At 40.4% G+C, this 23,644-nt stretch overlaps 1 protein-coding gene across 2 annotated transcripts in view; it reads right to left on the reverse strand.

Moving 5' to 3' along the window:
* The window catches only part of galnt14 (UDP-N-acetyl-alpha-D-galactosamine:polypeptide N-acetylgalactosaminyltransferase 14 (GalNAc-T14)), a 199,720-nt gene that overhangs the window by 35,478 nt on the left and 140,598 nt on the right, over positions 1–23,644 (reverse strand). For both annotated transcript variants that reach the window (XM_030404699.1, XM_030404698.1), the window contains 5 exons: positions 21,431–21,498; positions 16,654–16,719; positions 10,980–11,101; positions 4,782–4,869; positions 2,423–2,507 (listed from right to left, as the gene is read on the reverse strand). In XM_030404699.1, coding sequence (XP_030260559.1) covers positions 2,423–2,507; positions 4,782–4,869; positions 10,980–11,101; positions 16,654–16,719; positions 21,431–21,498 — 429 coding nt within the window. The remainder of the gene's footprint in view (positions 1–2,422; positions 2,508–4,781; positions 4,870–10,979; positions 11,102–16,653; positions 16,720–21,430; positions 21,499–23,644) is intronic.

The following is a 23,644-nucleotide window of genomic DNA, read 5'->3' on the forward strand; positions in this document are numbered from 1 at the left end:
TGACAAAATGTGCTGAAAGTAGTGGCCATTAGTTCGCGCAAGGTATCATTGGAGCTTGGAATAAGGTGAAAATTCTTAAGGTTGGAGGAGTGAAACATGGTATTCACGTTCCAGACCTTTTTCTGAACCGAATTCTAAAATGGGTTGGGAGATTTTGGCTTACAAGCAAGCACACTGCCTTCCCTATAATCAGTTTTATTGAATACCATGTTCACCACCAACATCACCAACACTAACATGGCCATCCCGCCGGTGGTGACAATCACTTCGAGTCTGGCTGTGCTGAGAACTGCAGTAATAGGAAAGGACTTTGCAGTTCTGTAAGAGCCACCATGTGGGAACTGCTCTACAAGGTTTTGGTGAGTTTTAAATGAGACAACGTCACTTTCACTACTTTTGGCTGTGTAGTCTTTCTAATCACTTATTTTCACAATCTTATACTTCAAACAGTTTGATGACGAATGTATGACTATATTGACTTTCAAAATTATCTTTTAAATTGATAAAGCTCATATGTGTGATTCACAGCAAAATTCAAACGGGAACAAAAGAATATTTGTCTCTTGCCATTGACCAATGTACATATTTGTTTCTGAAATGAAGTCCCATGTTGGTCCACTGGAAAGGGAGGGACTTTGCTCCTCTACTGGAATCAATGAGGGGGCGTCGTTTTTTCAAGCTTTGTGAATGTCAATCTGGAAAGTGGTGGAAACTTCTTCTCCATTAATTGACCAGCTGTAGTTACAGTATGTATGTAAACTGTGATGGTTAAGGGTTATAAGTTACAAGGTAGTTTACAAGTCTGTAGTCTGTGCGCTTGTGTATTCCCAGATGGATATGGTGACTCAGTCCAGCCTCCGCAGGTTGACATTACACAGACAGAAGAAGCATGCTGACATCCATCTAGAGGGCTGACGAGCTACACTCCACCTCGCTACATGTGCCATCTGTAAGTGTTCAACACTCTGCCACTAAAAAAAAACATGCAGTAAGTCAGACAGTCTCAAGTTGGCACAACAGTATATCTGGGTTCCTGCCACCAATCTGACTTATGAAGAATGAGCAGTGCCAGAGTTTAATATAGATAACTGTGTGTGTGTGTGTGTGTGTGTGTGTGTGTGTGTGTGTATTTGGGCCCTCTGCCTTCCTTTGTTTGTTCGTTCATCTCTCCAGAGTAAATGACTTGTCAGGCACTGAGGATTAGTTTTTTTGTAAACTTTAAGTGAATGGAGTTCTTCAGCGGAGCCCAGCAGGGGGCGCTGCAGCAATAACACATCAAACCAGACTGACACCTTTTGTTACTGATTGTCAGCACTGCAATTAATCTCCACAGCTACAGCTTCTGTGACACAGTGGGTGTTTTTATTGTCTCTCTCCGGATTAATTTCTATTTTTGTTATTGTGGACCTACACAATCAGATTCAATGCTGAAGCATCATAGCTATGGTAAGAACTTTCACGTTGGAGCATCATGTAAATTTGGCACTGAAAACAAATCTTGAACAGAAAAAGGAAATATTGGAATTGGAGCAGATTACAAAAGTTGAATTGGCAAGGAAAGGAATACAAAGGTATTGAGCTTTCCTTTGTTTCATGCAGTTATTGCATAAAACACGTACATGTTAATGATCAAATCTGAAGATAACTGTTGAAGAATAACTTGTACAGCATCTTGAAATGAACTCACCATAATAGTGTGTGTTTGTTAATGTTGTGTTTTGATTGTTTGATGATAATGCAGCTTGCACAATGAAAAATGGTTTGTTATATCACTACAGACAAGAACTGTAGTTCAGTATATAAAATGTTTTTTTATACTTTCTACGTAGAGCCACTTATCTGAAATACTTTATATTTAATATTTGGATATACATGTAGAGAAATATAGTTGTCATCAGGATGTATTTTGTGTCTTTAAGTATCATGAAAGAATGCTGTGAAATTATTTCCATATTCTATTTCTATAATTATGTAAAGACTATTGAAAAACTGTTCATCTGTACAGTTTTAAAAAAGTACATGTACACAGACATACACACACGCACATAGAAACATTACACATTTAGCAGCAATTAAAACTCTCAGGATCTCAAGATCGGGGTTAAACACCCACGTCAAACTTTTCCTGCCAACTTTTCATGTATTTATGTACTGAACTTTCTCAACACAAGGGAAACTTCCTCATTTATTCTGTGAATAGCTGGAGAAGGATAGGTTTCTTGTGTTAGAGACATACTTGAGGTTTCAGGTGTTAAAGAACCGTACTAATAGGTGAATCGACTGTGCCATCAAGTTTTTCCCTCTTCCTCCTCCACCTCTTTTCCCTACCTTCTCCTTCTTTACACCTCTCAGTTTTTTGTGTCTAGATTTGTGTGTATATGTGCACACATTTGTGTGCGTGTGTTTTTTATGTTTCAATTACTTGATTGGCTGGGTCGGGTCGGTCCGACGAGCTCTCTGTTCAGGCGACAGCTGCTCCCACTTAAAATGGAGACTCCAATCAAAGCCTGAGAGGGAAACAAGTGCATATGTAAACATCACACTGTACATATAGAAATACTGTGAAATCCAAATATATATATATACTGGAGTAACAGAGTGTGTACATGTGTACAGATTATTTTTGTATTCTTATTATGCTTACACAAAACAAAAATAATGAAAAATGAAACACACTGGGTCATATGTCCTTTTGCTGAAATCATGAAAAATGTTCTGAATTCACATACAACACACATGTAGTAAAATTTGGCTTATAACTGGCATCAAATTGACTAATTTCTTAACAAATTATACATTTATTTTTTTCCAATCCTGTGGTTGATTTCTGTCTTTTTTTCTGTCTGTATAAAAAAGTAAACATGTGTGCTGGCGTGTGTAGGTGTGTGTGTGTTTGCTGATAAGGCAATACAACAGTTGCTGCCACAGCACTCCCAACCCCCATCTGTGAGTATGTATGTGTGTGTGTGTCCTAACTCGTGTGTATATGTGTGTGTGTGTCGGGATCAAAGAAAGTCCATCTTATAACAGCCTTTTTTTATGTTATGAGAGACAGCTTCATCTATAATTAAAATGTCCCTTTGTGAGCCCAACTATCACCATCGATTCCCCGGCACGCTCGTGTGTGTGTGTGTGTGTGTGTCTGTGTGTGTGAGACAGAGATAGAGAGAGCCATGGACAGGGCTATTATCAGCATTGATTGGCCGATCGCTGTTACCAAGAGAAGAAGATTGGAATAAGACGGACTAATGGAAAGAGAGAGCGACCATGGAGCTCTTAGGAGAGATTGGCCTCAGAAAAAGTGAAGGATGATGGAGACGGGTGGAGAACACAGTTGTGTATTGTTCTGATCCATTATCTGGCCATTTGGTTTCGGCTCATCTGTAACTTGCAACATCTTGTCGGGCTAAAAGGAAAGGCCCTCCTTCGCTCCACATCATCAGTCTGTGATCCACTTTCGCTGCTATTACTCGTTTCCTGGTTTCGGGTTTTCAGGACTGTGTTTCAGGGATGCACAAAGAATGTAACTTAATCTTGCACTCAGGCTCTCAGCAGCATCTGATATGATGGAGTAAACTAGCACTCCTTAATCTTGTCATAGCTTTGTCTAAATCTGCACGCTGGGAGAAGCTGTTTCCGTCATCCAGGGTTTTAAAGGTGCAATTCCTGTCCATTTTTCCCCAGAAAATGGTGATTGAGACTTGCAGCACTTTGTCAGAGTTTTCACATTTAGTCAGAGTTAGAACAATAAAGTCATGGTCTCATTGTCATTGTTACCCCTGGTGTTTTTACAGTCGAGCATTTATTAATCAGGATCGAGACAAACATTTGATTATTGACATTAAGGACTATAAAGCAAATTATGAGAAATACTAATTAAATATTGCAGTTTCCAATGTTTTGTTGTGAATCTGTAGTTAAAAAAAAAAGATGAGCAAAAGTGTTCTTTTTATCTATTCTATCTTATAGTTTCAACGATGGGGTATTCATATGAAACATTCGATCAGCAAAGATAATGCTCTGCTGACAATGAGCAGAAGCTAAACATAAAGTATATTTAGCATTTTAATCAGTTCACTGTAAGATTTTGTGATTCAGCACCCATGATGCATTGTTTTGTTCCCATCTGTGTGTACTTAGTACTCTGATTTATTGAATAGAAACAGCAGCTGAGGCTCATGGGTCATCATCGGCACCTGGGCTATTGAGTGTAAATGTAGGTGTATCAAATGACTCGAATAACTAGATAAATAGAATGGTACTCAGTAGAGAAAATACCTCCACCAAGGCCAAACATTCCCATTTAATTCAATCAAGCCGAATTCAATATCAAGTAACACATACTTGAATATGACAAGCATCAAATGTATTCACTCATAGTTACCAGCCACCTTAAAACAGCAGATTTTTTTCATCAACATCCATGCATTATTCTCTGGAAAATTTACGGAAATGTTGAAAATTGCCCTACTGAATCTCACAATGTTCAAGGAAGTGGAAGCTAAACAAAGGTCAGATTATATTGAGGGAAGACTCTCATTGGGTACCTGTGAGATCCAACATGAGCTAATACGCACCTTGAGGGCCACTGTACGAAAACAAAAACCTCAAATGTGTTCTTGTTTGATGCCGTAGAGAGAGCTGGTTCATGAACTCATCATGAGGGACTTCATAAATCAGTCAGCCTCAGGGTTTTCCCTCTGTCATCAAAAGACACCCAGAAGGTGCCTCAGAGTCATTTGTATTCCTGAGATTACAGACAGAAGAGAGCATTTCCATACCTCCACGGAGATCAGCTGAGGCCGCCACGTAGGCAAAGGTGTCCATGTTGATGATGTCGATTACCGGGCTGACCACACGGGTTGAGTCCTGGACACGTACACACATAAAAACATCCACATTAATGCTGGGTTAGGACTATAAAGCAAGAGACAGAGAGAAAAAAAAACAGAAGGGGGAAAAAAGAGTCTGTGAATCTTTAAAAAGAAAAATACCACAGAGAAAGACAGAAAGAGAAGGTGACATAGAAGGTGAACCTGATTCTGTGGGCAGGCCATCAAATTCCATTGCAATGAATTAATTTTGAATCTGTGTGCGCGTGTGTGTGTGTGTGTGAACAGACTGTATATTCCAAGGTCATTATATTGCACCACATTAAAAAAGGAATTTCAGTCATTCTGCAACATTCATGCACACAGCACATTCAGTGAGAAGAGAGTGACCTCTACCTCTCTCCACCTCCATTCAGCTCCATTTTATACACTTTACAGCCACCAGTGTCAGGTTGTTGAACCATATAAAAATACTGAAAACTCATACAAGTGAAAGCAGAATTCCCAAGAAAGAGCTGAGAAATAAAAGAGAATAACAGGGTGAATGGAGTCGGTGAGTGTAAGCAGCCGGGGTCATTAGCAAATGCCAACAGTTTTGGAGGTTTCAGTTTGAGAGGTTTTTCCATTTTAATAATGCGAGCATTATGCAGGGAAAGGAATCAAACTGATTTTGACGGGGAAAAAATGGAATCACAGAAATGTTTTGTGTTTTTTGGAATTCTTTTCTGTTAGGCCTCAAAATACCTGACAGAGGCTGGAAGTCAGGGTTTCGGCATGACGCAAAACAAGCTAAAGAAATTAGCTGCCTATGAATCTTAAATACAAACTTTTCACCCTGCACATTTAAATAAACTGAAGCTCAGAATTGAATTTCAGAATGATGTTTTGATCATCCCTTCAGACATCGCGCTTTGTGCTGCACTCGCCGTTGGGTTCAGCACAGCATTGTCGCGTCATGTCTCAAAGGCACAGAGTATTAAAAAACAGGATTTAGTTTTTATAAACTTCAGTCAGCTGTACGAATATCTACATATTTCTTTCTTTTTTTATTTCATGTTTACTATTTCTTTGGCCTTTCGTGGCTTTACCTAATAGGGCAGCTTGAGAGATGACAGGAAACGGAACGAGAGAGAGTAGGAATGACACGCAGCAAATGGCCGCGGGTTGGACTCAAACCCTGGGCAGCTACAGCTGGGCCACTGTGGCGACCAATATTTACACATTCACTTGGAATATAAGTGTTTTTTTCTGCCACAACAAAATCTGCCAGTATGTGCTTACATTGACGACTGAATGTCTGAATAAATTCATATTCAGATGATCGAACCACATGAGCAGGATAAAGGATGAGGAGATTAAGTGGCTTACTTCTAAAGAGCATGTGTATAAAGAGCACATTTAAGTAGACTGCAAAATAATACTGCTAATACTAAAAAGTGACGTAACTGTACTTCTGTTTCCCAACACTCGGTTTACAGATTCCTAATAGCTTGCACATCACACCGTAAGTATAAAAACTATCAAATGTTTACACCTATCACTGCCAGAAAGTTACTCATCTTTTCCTCATATCAGTCCTTACTGTTTAATCTTCCATAGGGCCATCAGACTGTTGAAGATTTAGCGTAGTTATTGCCTCCTTAACCCCTAAATAGAGTTCTAAACCCCTGTAAAAGTAAGAACTGCGCTTGATTTCCCTCATATCTCTACCTTGATGGCACCATTTGCTCTTTACAAGGATAAAAGTACAAAACTCACAACACACACACACACACACACACACACACACACAAAAGCATGCCAGACTTGAGGTCCCTGTTAAATCATGAAGTGTCCCTCTATTAGTTTGGTCAAACGGCTGGATGCGCCTTCAGCCAGTGATATTACAGAGCAGGTGGAGCCGTTCTGGACCATTAGCTGCAGGGTCAGAGCAAGGGGACGCAAGCTGCATCCCTCTACAGCTCCAGCCACATTACAAAGCACTGCGTCTGCTTTAATAGCTGTTAGGGTAATGACACTGTGCAGCACTCAGGGTGAAGCATTCACGACATTACAGTTGTAATTGGATGAGTGTTATTTTCAAATCGCTCGGGAGCAGTTTCTTAATCTCGGCCATTTTTTTTATTTTTTATTTTCCACCTGATTTGAAATTGAGAACGTTTGATGACCGGGCTGAGAGGAAAACTGACCCCCAAATATCTTGAATCATCATCATCATCATCATCATCATCATTATCATCATCCTTCATGCATGTCTTTATTGAATATTATGCAGTATGACCACAACAGAATATCAAACAATAATGAGTACAATGTCAGGACAACTGTGTTCATGCTGCTGTTTTGGATGCTACTGGTGCCATTTGAAATGTTTTAGACTGCTCTTAGCTGGTCTTTAATCACTTCTGGGATGCCGTCTTGTATGTGATTGTTTGTGTTGATTTTATTCATGAATTGAGCGAGAGAGATTGTTATCCGATGTTTGTTGCTGAGCCTGTTTGTTCCGAGACACTCTTGAATAAAATATTTTTTTCATCCCAGTGAGGCTTTTGATGAGGCTGGTGAAAATATGTTTATCTTAAAGAAAATGCGAAAAAAATATGTGAAAACATTCAAAAACGGAACTTGCGAAATTTAACCTGACAACAATCGATAACAAAAAGCCAAACCCATCAGTCAAAAACGTTAAGTCTTTCGCAGAATTTTATCTTTGGGTGTGCATTTCAATGAAAAAGGCAGCACAAGTTTTCACGGTAGTTTTGGGTCTCCATTTGTAAATGAAGTTTGAGTTTGTTAATTAAACAACAGCATCTTTGTTGCTCAGGTTTATTATTCCTGTTAATGTTAATATGTGAAACACATCACTGAATTACTCACTTCAACAATGTTTGCCAGGAAAAAGGATACTGCCCAGAGGAAACGAAAATTGGAAAAGAGATCTCAGTAGTGTCTCATTCATTTCTCCTAGACAGCTATGAGATCTCTGTGAGACCAAAGTGAGGCTGTGGCTGATTTCTCCTGTTTCTCAGTTGTTTCTCCTGAGAAACAGGTGCAGAAAATCTCAACTTGGGCTCCCTGTAAGTTTCAGAGGAGATCTCATCAAGCTCTCAATGAAGTTTCAGAATGTCTCCCCAGTGCTGGAAAGGAGCATGGTTTAAGCGGTAAAGTCTCAAGTCTCACCTATTGCTCCTAAGGAATTTTAGGAGAAACAAATGAGAAATGTTTGAGACCAAAAAAGACTACAACGAGACTGAAATGAGAACTCTCATTGAGCTCCTTTACGTCTCCATAGCCATAAAGGAACAAGCTTTGAGCAGTAAAATTTTCCTCCGGGTGGTGTCATGGTTTGGGGTTTTATTTCATTTCGTGTTTACTTTGTAGGCGTCACCCTCATCTGTCATGTGCTTAACTTTTTTTCTTATTTGGGCCAGTGGTTAAATAGCAACAGACGAGAAAATGAAGATATTATTTTGAGTAACTTGGTGTTTATTTTATTTGTTTTTTCAACTCCATAACTCCAGAGATTTGTAAGCGCCACTTCTGCGACAATACTGCACAGAGGCAGAGTTTTTACTGCCACTTCTTTGACCACTACTCAACACAAGCGTGTCATTAAAGACCTTTAAGCGGTTAGCCCTGTTGTCATGGAAATGAAAATCCTTGCCGCGCTGGGATGATGTGCCGAGTCAAACCGAGTCATGTGTATAAAAAAAGGGGCCCATTACTTTTCACAGTCCAGACCAACTCTGCTGAGACGAATGCAGTAAGATACCGTAACGTTGCATAAACAGGGACAGAGAAGAAAACTGCTTTAAATTTGCATCTGTACCCACAATACAATAACAAAAATAGAGAATAAGCACTGAACAATTATAATGATCCCATCAACAGGAAATAAAAAAAGAGTTATATACTGATTGCTTTATTTGTGTTGAATTTCCGATGTAGTGTGATAAAAACATTTGGATGTAGTTAATACAGCCTGGCTGCTGAGAACAACAACCGTAGAAACTTTACTGTAATGGTCAAAGGTTGAATCAATGCCCCACAGAATAAATCAGAAGAATAGAATAGCATGGATGGTAATCATCCCAATGAGAAAGCTGCATTTTCTTACTTTGACTCACTCCTGACCGTAAAAGGAACACACAACTGTCATTTGGCAGGAACGATTAAAGAGTGATTCATATATTCGACAACATTATGTTCCAAGTGCTGCCAAAGCGGGAACAGTAAAAAATAGTTCTCCTTGCTGAAATGGCAATGTGCCTTCATAGTGCTGCATGGCAGCAGATGCAAGTGTAGTTAAGAACAGAGGCAGAGAAGAATACTAATATTTAACTGAAAAAAAGAGCCCCCTACATCAAAACACGATGAGTAATGAAAGCAAGTGGAACAGAAGTGAACCTGGAAGTAAGACGGGACTTCAGCTCTCCATCAATGAGACAGACTATTATTTTTAGGGGGAAAAGAACTTTATGATGGTGTGTTGTTCTGCCTGCCTGCCTTTGTGTGTGTGTGTGTGTGTGTGTGTGTGTGTGCGTGCGTCCGTGCGTGTGTGTGTCTGGATCAATACCTCATACATTTAAATATAAATATATGACTATAAAGTGACTGGACAGACAGTGACGGATGACTCTCCTGCACACTCACACGCGCTCTTAAAGCGTGAGTATGAATATGGATGATGTCTGTTTGGCTGCAGAGTCAGATCAGCCTCTGTGGTGGTTTTTACTTATTGATCGCTGCTCTGTAGACGGAGATCAAAAGGTCTTTGAACACAACTGTTGATTTGATGCATTGGAAAAGGAGGAGACAGGTGAGAAAATGAAGAAATGGGAGGGAAAAAACAGCGCAGAAGGTGTGACAAGAGGGTAGACGATGAGAGATGGGTGTGAGTAGAGATAACAAGAGAGAAAGTGTGAGGAGCGAGGGAGGAAGGTGAGATGAGACAAGGACGGCGAAAAGGAAAGACAACAAAACGAGAGGAGAGAAGAGGAGGAGGAGAATAGTGGTAGCAAAGAGGAAAAAGGAAAGGACTGCAGCATGACAGTTGAAAAAAAAGAGAAGAGCAAACCGAAATGAAAGGAGGTGCAAAGGGAAGATAAAAGAGAGGGGGAGAGGTGTAGAGAGCAGCGAAGGTTAGAAGACATGAAAGGGGAGGTGAGGACAGGAGGAGACGGGAAGAGAGGGGAAGAGGTTCAAGGAGAGCAATCAAATGAGGTGATAAAAAGGAAGGGAAGAAAATGACGTGTAAAGAGAGAGCAGGAGAGGAGAAAAAATGATGTAAGAGAGGAAAAAAGGGGGAAGAGGAGGAGGAAGCAGAAGAGAGGAAAGTCGTGGAAGAGAAAAGGGGACAAGGTGAGTAAGAGGACGTGACGGGAAATGGCATAAGGGCGTGTTGTAGGGGAGGAGAGGAGTCAAATAAGGTGAAAAAGTGAGGTGAAGAGCAGAGGAGAAAGCGTAAGGAGAGCGCAAAAAAGAAGAGAAAAGAAAAGGAGAGCAAGTACGGTATGTAAAGAAAAGGTCGGAAGCGAGAAATGATGAGAAAAATTAAACGACAACAGGCAGGAGGAGACACAATTAGAGGAGACGGAGAAAGGGATGAGATGATTAGGAGGTATGAAGACAGAAAGGGGGTGTAAGGTGAGAAAAAGGAGGAAGATCTGACAAGTGGTAGAAATTGACCTCAGGAGGAGAGGAGGTGAGAAATGAGGCGATGAGGAGGAGGAAGAAGAGGAGGAAGAGGAGGAGGAGCGACAAACAGAGGAGTGCAGAGCGGATGTGCTGGGTGAAGGAGAGAGTGCAGCACTTATTTCTTAATGAGAGGCAATCAGACCGTCAGCTATTTTCTCCCATGGCACCATTTCACCTCGACCAGTGGAGTCATCGTCCACACACACACACACACACACACACACACACACACACACACACACACACACACACACACACACACACACACACACAGATTTTTTGTAGTGCAGTGAAGTGCTCCATATTTTTAAAATGGCTTTGCTGAAGTTATTGACACTCATGATCTCATTCACACACGAGTATAATACTTAAGCGCACACTTAAACACACACTTACACACACATGAAGCTACACATTGTTAGGAGGCATCGGAGTGGGGTGGAGGTCTACCTGTTTGATCCTCTGCAGCAGGGGGGGCAGCCAGTCCTTGTTGACCTCACAGTGGCTGTCCAGGAAGGTGAGGACCCCGGCCCTTGCAGCATCGGCCCCCCGCACTCTGGACCTGATCAGACCTGATGCACCAACAGAGACACGAGTGTGTTGTTTGAGAGTGTCAACTCATCTATTACAACTCACATAAAGCATGTATCCCATAGCAATGATCTGCTTCTCACTTTGGCAAGAAGCTACACATATCTGAACTTATAGTCCAATAAGTTTCGGTCCCCGAGGCTCCTGAACAACTCCTGTCCTTGAGGATGCACAAGCAATAACATTTCATATCACACACAGTGTAAGCTTATCTAACCAAAACTCAATACCAAACCGTCTATTTTTGACAGAAAGTTGGACCATCTCCACCTATAGTCATCAAAACAACTTGTAATGTAATACACAATATTACCATAGTTGTATTATTAACACGATATAAATATATATATATTTTTTTAAATCACAGTTATCGTCATTATCATGTTATTACAACACCCCTGTTGTGATTTCAAAACTATTCCTTCAGTTTACATGTAGCAGGTTTGAAGGTTTGAATCCCACTTCTGACAAGTAGTCTTGTTAACTTTCCTCTCTAATACCCAGCATGCAAACATACAAACCCTCACATTAAACCGTGCAGTATCCATACAGTTCCTGCACTTGGACACAGTTGATATATCGAACATACGGCCTCACTCAGCCGTCGGAGCCGCTCTCAACTAAATTGAAATCCTCCACTTTGCCTGCTGAAATTGATTCTTTTCAGGGCTGCAGATCGGATAAGACAGTATATATTCAACTTTCACGCTCACGTACTGTGACTATCAGTCACACACATACACACACACACTCCTCCATCTCCATCCTCCTACCACACACAGACATCCAAGGAGAGCATGCTTTCAGGCACTGGATGGGAATAGAACCCTTAACCTCGGCATTGTTAGTGCCTTGCTCTACCTATTGACACCCCTTATCTCTCTCTCTCTCTCTCTCTCTCTCTCTTTTACTCTCGCTCGCTCCGTCTTTCAGTCAGTCAGCAGAGAGGAAAATCGATGCGGGGCTCTTAGAGGCCCTGTCGGACATGGACACAACCTTTTAACAGGCCCATCACACTCTGCATGTGTGTGTGCGTGTGTGTGTGCGCGTGTGTGTGTGAGGGAGGGGAAGAGAGTGAAGGTTAGTGTCAGGGAGAGAAAACGTGTGTGTCGGCTGATTGTGGTTGTGTTGCAGAAAGACAGAGAGGGGCAGAGTGTGTGTTTCTGTGTGTGTGTGTTTAAATGGGCCTGTTAGGGAGGTCTCCCTGATGGGGGCCACTGTTCTCTTCTATTTGGACTAAATGGTCTAATCAATACTCCCTGACATCGAGACGTGTGTGTGAGTGCCTGTGTGTGTGCGTGCATGTGGGCGTGCTTGTTTGAATAAGTGTGTACACATGTGCAGGGTGCGGCTGTGTGTTACGGTGAGTGTGCGTGGGTCCATTGTGAGTGTGTGTGTCGGTGACATTGTACAAGGGGCCGTGAAGTTTCACGCTGCTCTGTTAGGCCGAGGCTCAGCCAATTAAAAATCCCATTTCATCCTCAATAAGGCTTTATTTTCTAGATGGATGGACACACACACACACACACACGCACGCACACACAAACTGGACCCACATAGAAGCTGGCACACTCACACAAGTGGATGCCCATTTACTCACACATACACGCATGCATGCAGTGACAGATGTTTTGCAAGTGTTAATATTCATTGATAACTCTTAACTGTCTCTACCAATCACAGTGTGTGCATATGTGTGTGTGCCACTGTTCCAGTGTACTTGTGTTTGTGTTTGCCCCTTAAAGGGCAACTCCACCAATTTTACTCATTAAAGTGTGTTTACAGTTTGGGGAGTACTGCTGCCTATGTGAAAAAGATAGTTCTGTATAAAGCCATTTGTGGCACCAGAGGAAGCTGCATGTCATCTGATTAATTGCCCTTGTGATGTCACTCAGTGGCTGCTATGTGGGTAACGTGGGTGGCAACAACACAGAAACGATTCCTATTGACTCCAACAATTCGCCTCGCAAGAGTTCTGAGAAAGACTTGTCCTTGAGCGGGACTTATGACTCTGTTTACTGAAGTAATTTGATTATTTAACAAAAAGGTCTTTCTCTGGAGGAATGCTTTCCATAACATTGTCAGACACTTAGAATAACAACCTCAGTTGCCTGTCAGTGGCACAAACAAGCACTTTAAGAGCATGTAACTTTGACGGTCGGAGTTGCTTAGGGTCCCTAAGGATTATGCTGCAGCTATTGCAGCCGCATGCTGCAGCCATCCCCTGGAGTGATTTCAGAATCTCTGATATTAATCATTACACACCAAAACATGTATATACAACATGTATGTAAAACAAATATAAGGCTCAGATAAAAATATACATATATATATACACACATATAAGACAGGGACTGGTATTTACTGATGGTGATTACTTAATGTCATTTCGAGCAAAAAACTTCTCCTTGTCACTTTGTAACAGCATACATATGATTATAAACAGTCGGCGGATATATTTTAAGAGTTAATGGTGGAAATGGGTAAAAATCGGACGCACAGATAACGACATATGATGTGTACCGTCATGCCTTTTTTTTGCAACGCTGATATGCTGTATGAAATGACACACTGGTGCGGCTTTGGTTGAAAAAGGCAGCGTAAAGATGAATTGTCCTTTTTTATTGTGGAATCTCTGTCTGAAAAGGGTAGGATCTAAGCCGTCATACAAACACATACAGGTTCATCCAACACAAACAAACAAAGTGGGGTTTTCAGATAGCATTTATACATTTGGTGTGGCAAATACATACCTTCAAATGTGTATGACTAAAACAAAGCAGTAATTCACTTCCTGTAGACTGGGTTTAAGTTGATGTTATGGTAGGAGCCTAGGGATTGCATTATGCCTAGGAGGGTCCTCACAAGTATGTCAGTCTTTCTGTGTCCCTGCGTGTCATTGGAGACTTACAGTATCAGCCTGGTGTGTTTTTATGGGCATTAAAAGACAATCAAGTCAGAAGGCCTGAAGCTATAAACTATTAACTAGCCAAACTGATGAACCCTGCCTTTGTGTGTGTGTGTGTGTGTGTGTGTGTGTGTGTGTGCGTCTCTGTGATCAGCATGACTGTGCTATAATGAAATTTTTCAGTGACAGCATGTGGGACAAGTGTCCCTGTTGTTAAAGAGACAGAGGCAGACAAAGAGGTAAGTGGGAAAGTAAGGGAACAAATAATAGAAAACAAAAGAAAAAAAATTAAATATGAGACAGAAAAAGAAAGTGACAGTATACTGGAGAGGGAGAGGAGACAGATACGAAAGCAAGAGAGATATTAGTTAGGCAGAACTCCAAATTTGGGGCACTTTTGTGCAGCAGTCCCAGTTCAAATGGCAGCGCTCTCATCGAGACGAACAACAAGCAGGTTAGAAGTGGTTTCTCAGTGATTTCCACTTTAGTTTGCCACAGCGAGAATGATGCTGTTTGAACTCCGGTATCGCCAAATAACAGCAATGAGTCGACTGAAAATGTCTGTCCGTGCTGAGGTCGGTTCAGAGCGAGCACACAATCTGAACCATCCAGAGAAGATGATGCTCAGATGGAGGGGTTTTTGTGAAGGTTTAAGTGTAGGTGTGTTCTCACCCATCCGTAGACAACATTCACAATGGCATGTTCGAAGGGTGACAGCCAAAGTTATTAGCTGAGATGGCTTTAAACATCCTTGTATAGAAAAGACTGTTGGTTTGGAATTTAGTCAACGTTCACTTGTGTGAGTGAGTTGCACTAACAGGCTACTATAATCACAGTGCTGTCAAGGTTTAGTAACAGTGCGATGAATGTTGGGTTTTCATGTTTTTTTTTTTTATATCATCAAACATGATGGGGAACAAAAATAGAGCAGTCAGAGGTAGAGATGACAACCATTTGCTGCTTCAGGCTGAGGAGGGATGGATTTTTTACTTTATCCGTCTATCTTTATGGTCTGCATGCTTTCTCCCGGTGGTGTTTTTTGTTTGTTTTCTTTTATTTTGCATCCTCTTACTATTTTATACCTTATTTGCTTTCTGATCAACTTCCATAAAGTGGTTACAAGTCATTCTGGGTCTGATTTATATATCACTACAGCAAGAGCGGCACATAAACACCAATTCAAGACCACTGTTTGCTTTACAGCCGTCTTTGAGGGAACAGAAACCGTTATATATTCCTAATCTTACCCAAGAGATATGTATGCCTTAACCTAACCAGCCCTTAAGCACAGTGTTTGGAAACAATGCGCTGAAAATAGAATTGTAATGAAGTGCAAGGCTGACGCGTAAAACTTTCAACATAACCCTGTTCTTCAGAAATGTGCAATGCCAGCATTTATTCTTGTGATTGTCTGCCAGGGAAGTGGATAGTAATAAATGCCCGGGACTTGATAAATGACTACAAAAGATCAATTTTTAAACCTGCCTGACCAGTTTGAAGGCAGCAGGACGGCGTATTTTCTGTGCTTTCAGACGCATTCTTTGTTGTCGCTTTTTTGAAAAGACTGCGGTGACCAAAAAAAAAATCCTCTCTATCTGCCTCTCTGATGTTACAGCAAATACTTTCATGAACGTCCCACAGCTCTGGCAGTCTTTGAAATCAGCTTTAGTGTCCCACAGGTGGAACACCGGGTGGTATAATTAATGAGCTAACACCTAAAATCACCTGCACGTCTGGTTTGGATAAGAATGGAACTTCCCGAGAGTCCGGAGCATCAAATAAAAGTTCAGTTCCGCACATGGAAGAAACCTTTTCTGGCCCCTACTGGTGCGATTTGTCCCTAACGTGCTTCTGACCCCACCACATTGTCAAGCTGTCATGGTAATTTGTGTATTGCATTCATTTGTATTCTATATTTAAGAGCAAGGAGGCAGCTCCAATTGGATTATATAGAAACATGATACGCATAGCCATGACGCATGACTCTATTAACATTCATATTAAGTGTGACTGGGGAATTAGCTCTCAACTGGTTGTCATTTTGGGTTCTGCCAAGTTATTTATGAATTTTGATGCTTTTATGCTGATTTTCTGGCATGTTACAAAGGAAGACGTCAAATTTCAGGTCGTGGTCTCGCTTTTGAATTTGTGGTATATTTGGTTCGAGTTCGTGGCAGACATTTTCTCTACACTAACATTTATTTCATGACAGTCGGCATCTCTCTCTCTCTGCCTCTCTGGGCTCTATTTCAGTAGCAGCTCCTGTCACTTCAATTCACTTCAGGTCATTTCAGCTCTGCAGCTCCATATGTAGCCAAAGATGAATGAATCAATTTCACTTCACTCACAGCCTGTCTTGTCTGTCCGTCTGTCTGTCTGTGGACGCGCGTTTGTGTAGGCTAGAGGTGTGCACAAGCAATTTATTCTAAACACACACAAATATATATATATATATATATAAAATATATAATATATATATTAGTACATTGGTGACAAACGTATGCCCAACATACAAAAGCAGTAGGGATTAATTAAACATGTAAATATTCAAAGACACACAAATCTAAACACTCAAAGGCAAGTGAACACACACATATACACACACACACACAACTGTTGACGTACCTTCTCTTTTGACGTTGCGAATACATTTAACTTTAGGCAGTTTGGTGAGAAGCTGGCAGTCACTTTCTGAAAAAAAAAAAGAGAAAGAAACACAATCATTCAAGTGAATGGAATAAAAAATATAACTGAATTGAATAGAATACTGTGCACCCTGTAACAAATCTGGATAATTTCTTGACTCTGGAGGGAAATTAGCAGCTTGTTGCAAAGTGCTGCAGCAGCAGGACGGCAATTCAAAGCTTTCAGTTTGACATGCCAGACATTTGTTTAGTTGCTGTTCAGCCGACTGTGCGCTCCCCACTGAATTCCGGAGTTATATTAATATATTATCTTAAATATAACTGTCTGCTGTGATACATGTTTGAAAAATACTCTGGTGGAAAAAGTGTCAAAATGAGAAGAAGAAAAAGGAAAGAGGGGAGAGAAACAGAACCACCGAGATATGAGTCGTTAAAAGAGGTGGTATTAATACTTAATAGATAATGTTTTGGAGCAACAATAGCTTCTGAAAAGATTTCCTGCTCTGTTAAAAATTAAACATTAGATTCAATGATAGGCCCATCATTTCTGAAAAGTACAATCCTTAATTGTAATCGCCAAATAGTATAGGATGATATCAGAGTAAATCACAATATGTCGTGTTGTAGATGATTGTCTTGCTATATCGCTATATCTTCATTATCATGGACAACTGAGGTAAATGAATAAAACAAAATATCCCTCAATACACAAAATGCAGAATAATGTATCATTCAGCGCATTGTGGTGTCAATTTCACAGAATCTGACATCTGACAATGAAATGTCCTCGATTCAATTAAATTAATTCTTACTGAAGGCCACAGGGAGATAAACAGTGACCACACAAGTTCTTTACGATTCTTATTGCTCCTACAGCTCCTCTCTCTAATATTAAAAAAACATTTTGGTAGTGAAAATGTTCTGTCACACCGTGTCAAAGTCTACTGGCCCCCGAATGACTGAAAACCTCCATCAGAGCCCTTTGAACCAGAAGAGACGCCCGGTCGCTCTCTTCTCTACTGAACTTTCCTTTCAAGCTTTCAAGCTGGAAAACTGTGACCTCTTTGTGTGAAAAGGCCAGACAGAGAAGTTTGGGCCCATATATACTTTCTACCAAAACTAAAAAGTTCAGTCAGGATTCTGAACACAGAGGTCTTAAATATTTATTTTATTCTTCTTATGCACTTGCTGGACCAAAACTAAGCAAGTATGACCGCACAAGAGATACAGAACATTTAATAAACATGAACATATACTTGAAACTACCAATATATACCAACTATATCTTGTAAAAATGTATATTTAATATAATGAATATTGTAATATAGAAGAGTAAATCAACAGTTGGGAGTCACTTTAATAAAAACTTTATATCCCTCATGGCAACCATACTGATACTAGTGATCAACAGTGTTTCTGGTTGAGATAGAAACACTCTACTGGTGTGCAGCAGGATGTCAGTGGGGGGGGGGGAAAAACGATTCATGCTAGGTCAAATATCCCAAAATAAATCACAGCAAGAAATTAGGATTGTAGCCAAAGGCAAGATATAAACGTTCTAAATGGCACACTGCGGTGTGGGAGGAAATTAAATGATTTCTGGTGGTTTTATACATCAGCTTTCACATTTAGTTGTTGGTTGACATGTTTCAAGTCCGCTCACAGCATCATTTACACTGTTTGTTGCTCATTTTCATATGTTACCATTTAGTTGCACATATCTTTTCCACCGCTGCTTGATGCTCTCTCTCCTCATCTGTCCTGATCATTACTTCGTGAATTTCTTATTTTTTCCATTTCTAAATCTGGCACTATTTAACCATCATCACCAGCAGGTTCACTTCTATTCATGTCCATGCGGCACCATCTGTCCTGATTGGGTGTCAGTTTGCTTCAGCAGGTGTCTTTGATAATTGGGTGCTTAGAAGACTGTGGAGAATCAAGTAGTATTGAAGCGCCAGTCTCAGAGTTGCTGACCTGCAAAGCAGTTTTGTCCTGACTGGAATAATTGGTGTATACATTTCCCCCTCTCGGCTGTAAAGGAAGTTTTTAAGTTTCTCTTTGTTTCAAGTTTTAAGGGGATTGGCCTCCACATAGTCTGTCCTGTCACACGCAACGTCCTCATAAGGGGTGGGAATATTTGGCAGTCTCACGATTTGATTTGATTTGATTCAAGATTTGATTCTGAATGTCCAATCTCATTAGGAATGTTCTATTCAAAATGATTTTTGATTCAAAATTGATTATTGACTGAATCAATACTAAAGGGGGCACTATTTTTAGAGTTCTTCTCCAGTTTACTGGGTGTCCTTTATCTGCTGAAATACAATATGAAACAACTGGAAATTAAGATTCATGATCCGCTGCCTTTTTATATTAAAAAGTTAACAGCAATAATTAATGAATTCATAATGTTTGAGGCCCCTGTCCATCCTCAGAATTCCTGTGACATGCATTAAAAAATACCTTTCATAATGTACAGAAATATCTTCTACGTCATAAAGGTGCATCTGTATTAAATCAAGACGGTTGCATAATCAGTTTGAAGTTCCTTGCAGTTAATTTAAAATTAGTCAAAATTGACTTTTTGTGTCACACGGGGCACAACAAGCAGCCTCTAGGTAAAAGAACGGGTGTGTTTGAACAGTCCTTTGTCACCTGACTTCCTCCTTTCCTCCCATCATAATTACAATCCACAGTCCACAAGAGGTGGCAGCCTAACTGTAAACACGGATCATAACAGGTTGCTTGCACTGACAAACAAAATGGCCTTTTGTTCTGGTGAGGATGGACTGCTATGTGGTTTACCAACTACAAAACGCAACGAGGAGGAACAAGAGGCTAAAGAATCTGTCCAATTTGTCGACGGAGCAGGCAACATGACATTTAGTTGTTCCTAATATGCTGACCTACTTTCTGATATGACAAGTTCTAATGTGCCAAACATAAACGCTGATGTTTTTGTTGCTTTCTCTGTTTTTCCCCTGACAAACATTTCAACTGTGACATAATGTTACACGGAGGAGGAAGAATAAATTCCCTTCACTGGAGCGACCTCGAATACAGATGAATAAACTTTGTGTCAGTGAACTCTGGTAAAGTTCCTGGAACAAATCAAATCTTGTTATCAGACATTAGTTTCCACTTCTCCTGATGCTGCTGTACTTTTACTGTCACTGAGTTTTCTGTTGCATGTTAGTGTTTTTCTTATCGCTGCTGCACTCCCTGACCAGGAAAACCAAAAGTGCAGACAAATTGTTTCTGATTGTATGAGGGTCAGCTCTGCAGATATGGAGAAGAACTTATTTTCTAGCCAGAGTGGAAGGAAAAATCGAAGCTGAAGCAAATCAGAACAATTTCTGTGATTGCCTCTCATGTAAAAGTGTTCAAGGCTTTTATCGGCATATGTGCATTAACTGTACAGCAGTGATAGAATATGTTGTACTTTTTACGATGACAATAGATCTTACTTACATTCTTAATAAGATTTTATATACAAAACATGTGAAAGCCTTACATAAAATGTTGCATTTTAATAAACCAAGCCACCAAGATGAGTTATAATCAACCCCACTGTCGCCGGCTACAACATTCTAGTGCTGGTTACACATTGACTTTTGGCCGATCCAGGAGCCGTGGCCTTCATAACTTTCATGTGGTCCAGAAGACGCAGAGAGACGATAATGTCATCAGATTCCTAAAAATCAAATCGAATCAAATCAATTCTATCTATTAAGCCCCAAATCACAATCACATTGCCTCAGTGGGATTTATATTCTGTACAGTGAACTGTTGTTTGACTGTTAGTCCATGTTAGAAGTGTGTGTTTACTGAGCAGCTACCTGTGTATATGCGAGCTTTATAGCTTTGCTAAATGATTTTTAATGACTGGATCATTTCTGCTTGTGTTAGCTGAGGGAGTAAGGTTAAGTGAATGTCTTTTGTTTCTTTCGCTTTCTGTTTAGGAGTTGTTTTTGACTTGGGAAAATAGTTCTGGTTTTGTTTGTTACTTTGAGCTTGGTTCACCCTGAAGTCAAGCTTCGCCTGTTGTTAATAGTTTGCTCACAGTATAAAGTAATCATTTGTTAATCATTTGCGCTGTTTCACAATCTACATCTTGTCTACCTATGTTATGCTCCCACACTCAAACAGGAGCTAATGGTGCATGTGTTGGGGACTATTTCCAGCGACACTTTAATCCACATTTGATGCTCTTGTGAATATTTGTAGCAACGGGACGGCATGTACAGTGTGTGTGTGTTCATGGCAATGAAGGAACATGTCATCCGTTGCCATAGTGTGGCTAACTGATGTGTTTTTTATAGTTTTTGGACAACAATGGAGCTCTGTGGCACAGAGGAAGAAGGCATGTCAGCATACTTGTAATCGCTGGATTTGAGCGTTTCATTGGATTTGCTGACAATAACCTCGTTGTAAAGAATATAAATACCTTCAGTTTTACTCTTTTAACAATTTTCTCTAGTCTGTTTGGTCTCTTTCACCTGGACAATGCGTCTCTCGAGACAGAACGGACACAGCTGCAGGCGAGACTCTGTTCATACGCAGCTCGTCCATCGCCTTTGACCCAGAATGGAGGTCTCTTTTCATCTCTATTGTGCTCCTGAAACTTTGAGCCCAGCTGCTGTGGACACATTCATCCCTCTGACCTGCTATGTAGGTCTCATCTCTGTTATCTCTGACCTGGAAGAGACTAGGAATGTGTGTGTTTGCGTACGCGTGGTCCAGCTGCAGCTCACCGTCATCGCTGAAGTCATCCACCAGAATAATCTCACGGATCAGATGAACTGGAGTTCTGTTCAGAACGCTGGAGAGACAAAAGCAAATATTAGTCTCAGATATGCACAAACACGGGTTAACAGTAAACAAAAAATGCATGTGAAATATGCAGGAAGCTGACAAGTAAATGCCAACCTGCACGCACACACGCACGCCCACACACGCACACACACACACACACACACACACACACACACAGCTGCTCCATGAATCCATTATGCACACACTGCACGGCATGAGAAACAACATATTGAAAATGTCAGCCCAAATTCCTGTTATGAAAATGTATGACGTGTCGCCTCTAAAAAACTATTTCATTAAAGAGGGAGATTGAAACATAAAAAATTCATAACTCTTACAGGAGGAAAATAAGGAAATGTGTTTTGTTCTGGGTCGGTTTCTGCTCTCCGTTTATTTCATCATTTCTATTCCTCAATAACCTCCGCGTTCTTCATACCCTCCGGATAGGGCCGAGGAGGGGAAGGGAGGAGAGAAGGAAGATAGGTAAAGGTTGAGGACAGAAGAGAGGGATGCGGGAAAAGAGAGAAGAGTAATGACGGGAAGGAGCACAAAGAGAAAGGATGATAAGAGGGAGAGAAAGTGGAGGGTAAGAAGCAAGAAAAGTAGGAGGAAGATTGGGATTGAGGATAGAGGAGTAAACATAGGAGAAAAAAGGAAGAAAGAAGAAAGACAAGAGAAAAGAAAGAGCAAAATCAGCATCAAGAAAGAAAGAATACAAATTATAGTAAAGGGGGGGGGGGGGAATCCGAGGAAGATAAAGAGTGGAAGAAGAAGGCCCGGCAGATGGAGAGAAAATGAGGAAAGGAAGGCAGAGTAAAAGGTGGGAAAAGAAAAAGGAAGCAAGGAGACAAGGTTGCCAGGAATAGTTGGAGGCAGCACAAGAGGAAAAGAGATGATGGAGCAGAAAGAGGGTGACAGAAGAAGAGATAATGGATAGGGAGATGGAGGGGGAGAAAGGGAGAGACAGAGGAAACGGATTGTAGGAAAGGGAAGGGAGTAGTGATGGAGGGAAGAAAGAAGAAGGGAGGGGAATCCAGAAAGAAAATGAGAAGTAAACCAGAAATGGGAAAGGCTGCCAAGGATGGTTGGAAAGGATGAAAGAGGAATAGAGGATAAGAGGAAAGTTGGGAGGGAATGAGATAGAGGGAGAGATGAATCTGGAAGGCATGGAGGCGATAACAAAGAAGGAAACTGGAAAGGAGAATGGAAAAAGTTGCGTACATAATAAGGGGGAGAGAGGACTTTAATAAGAAAAAGAAGGAGGGAGGGAGATAAAGGGAACAAAATGTTTCATAATGTCAACATTTGTTGGTGAATGTACTGTTGTTTTGCATATTAATTTTTCTGTGTATGTAAATTTTATAAGATTTTTCACACTGTTTCTGTTTTAGTGTCTTTAAACATCTGGCCAGAGGCAACAAATGGAAATTAGCCTTTTGGATGCAGTCTTGTTCATTTACAAGTCTTGTTGTTTTTTTTTTTGTTATCTGAATAAAACAAGAAGAATAAATGAACAAAGTGGAGCTGGGAATCAACACTGATTTCCTGATTTGATTCCTTTTACTTCCCAAAGCAACTTTTTCTGCATTATATTCTTGACCAAAGACTTTTCATATTGGAACATGTCAGCCTAAATATACATCATTCAACATATATGAATATATATTGAATGGTTTTGGAGATATTCGGTTTAAATCTGGCTAAGGTGTATCTGAAATGATGGGTTATTGTTAGGATTATGGAAGAATAATATGTATAGTCTTGAGAAATGTATATTATTGGCAACTATCGTTGGTGAAATTACAATGTAGCTGATAAAAAAATAATAATTCTAAGCCGAAACACACTGGGATATAGTAGTTTACAGCTGTTTGCAATCTGTCAATAAAAGACAAAGAAGATGAAGAAGGAGTAGAATAACAATTGTGAAATGCAATACATCGGCAGAAAGTCTTACACAACAAATTGTTCATCTTTGCTCGCTGCATCTTAGCCTTTCTTATGCGTCGGTTGTGAATAACCTACAGGTTATGGACTTCTTGAGTGTGGAACTAGAAGCAGGTACACATAAATATTGGCTGAATAAAAATCCATGTCATGTATTGTGATTTTATACATCTAATAATCAAAATATAATGTAGTCGGAGAACCAG

This window comes from Sparus aurata, chromosome 22 (genome assembly GCF_900880675.1).
Source record: "Sparus aurata chromosome 22, fSpaAur1.1, whole genome shotgun sequence".
Lineage (NCBI taxonomy): Eukaryota > Metazoa > Chordata > Actinopteri > Spariformes > Sparidae > Sparus > Sparus aurata.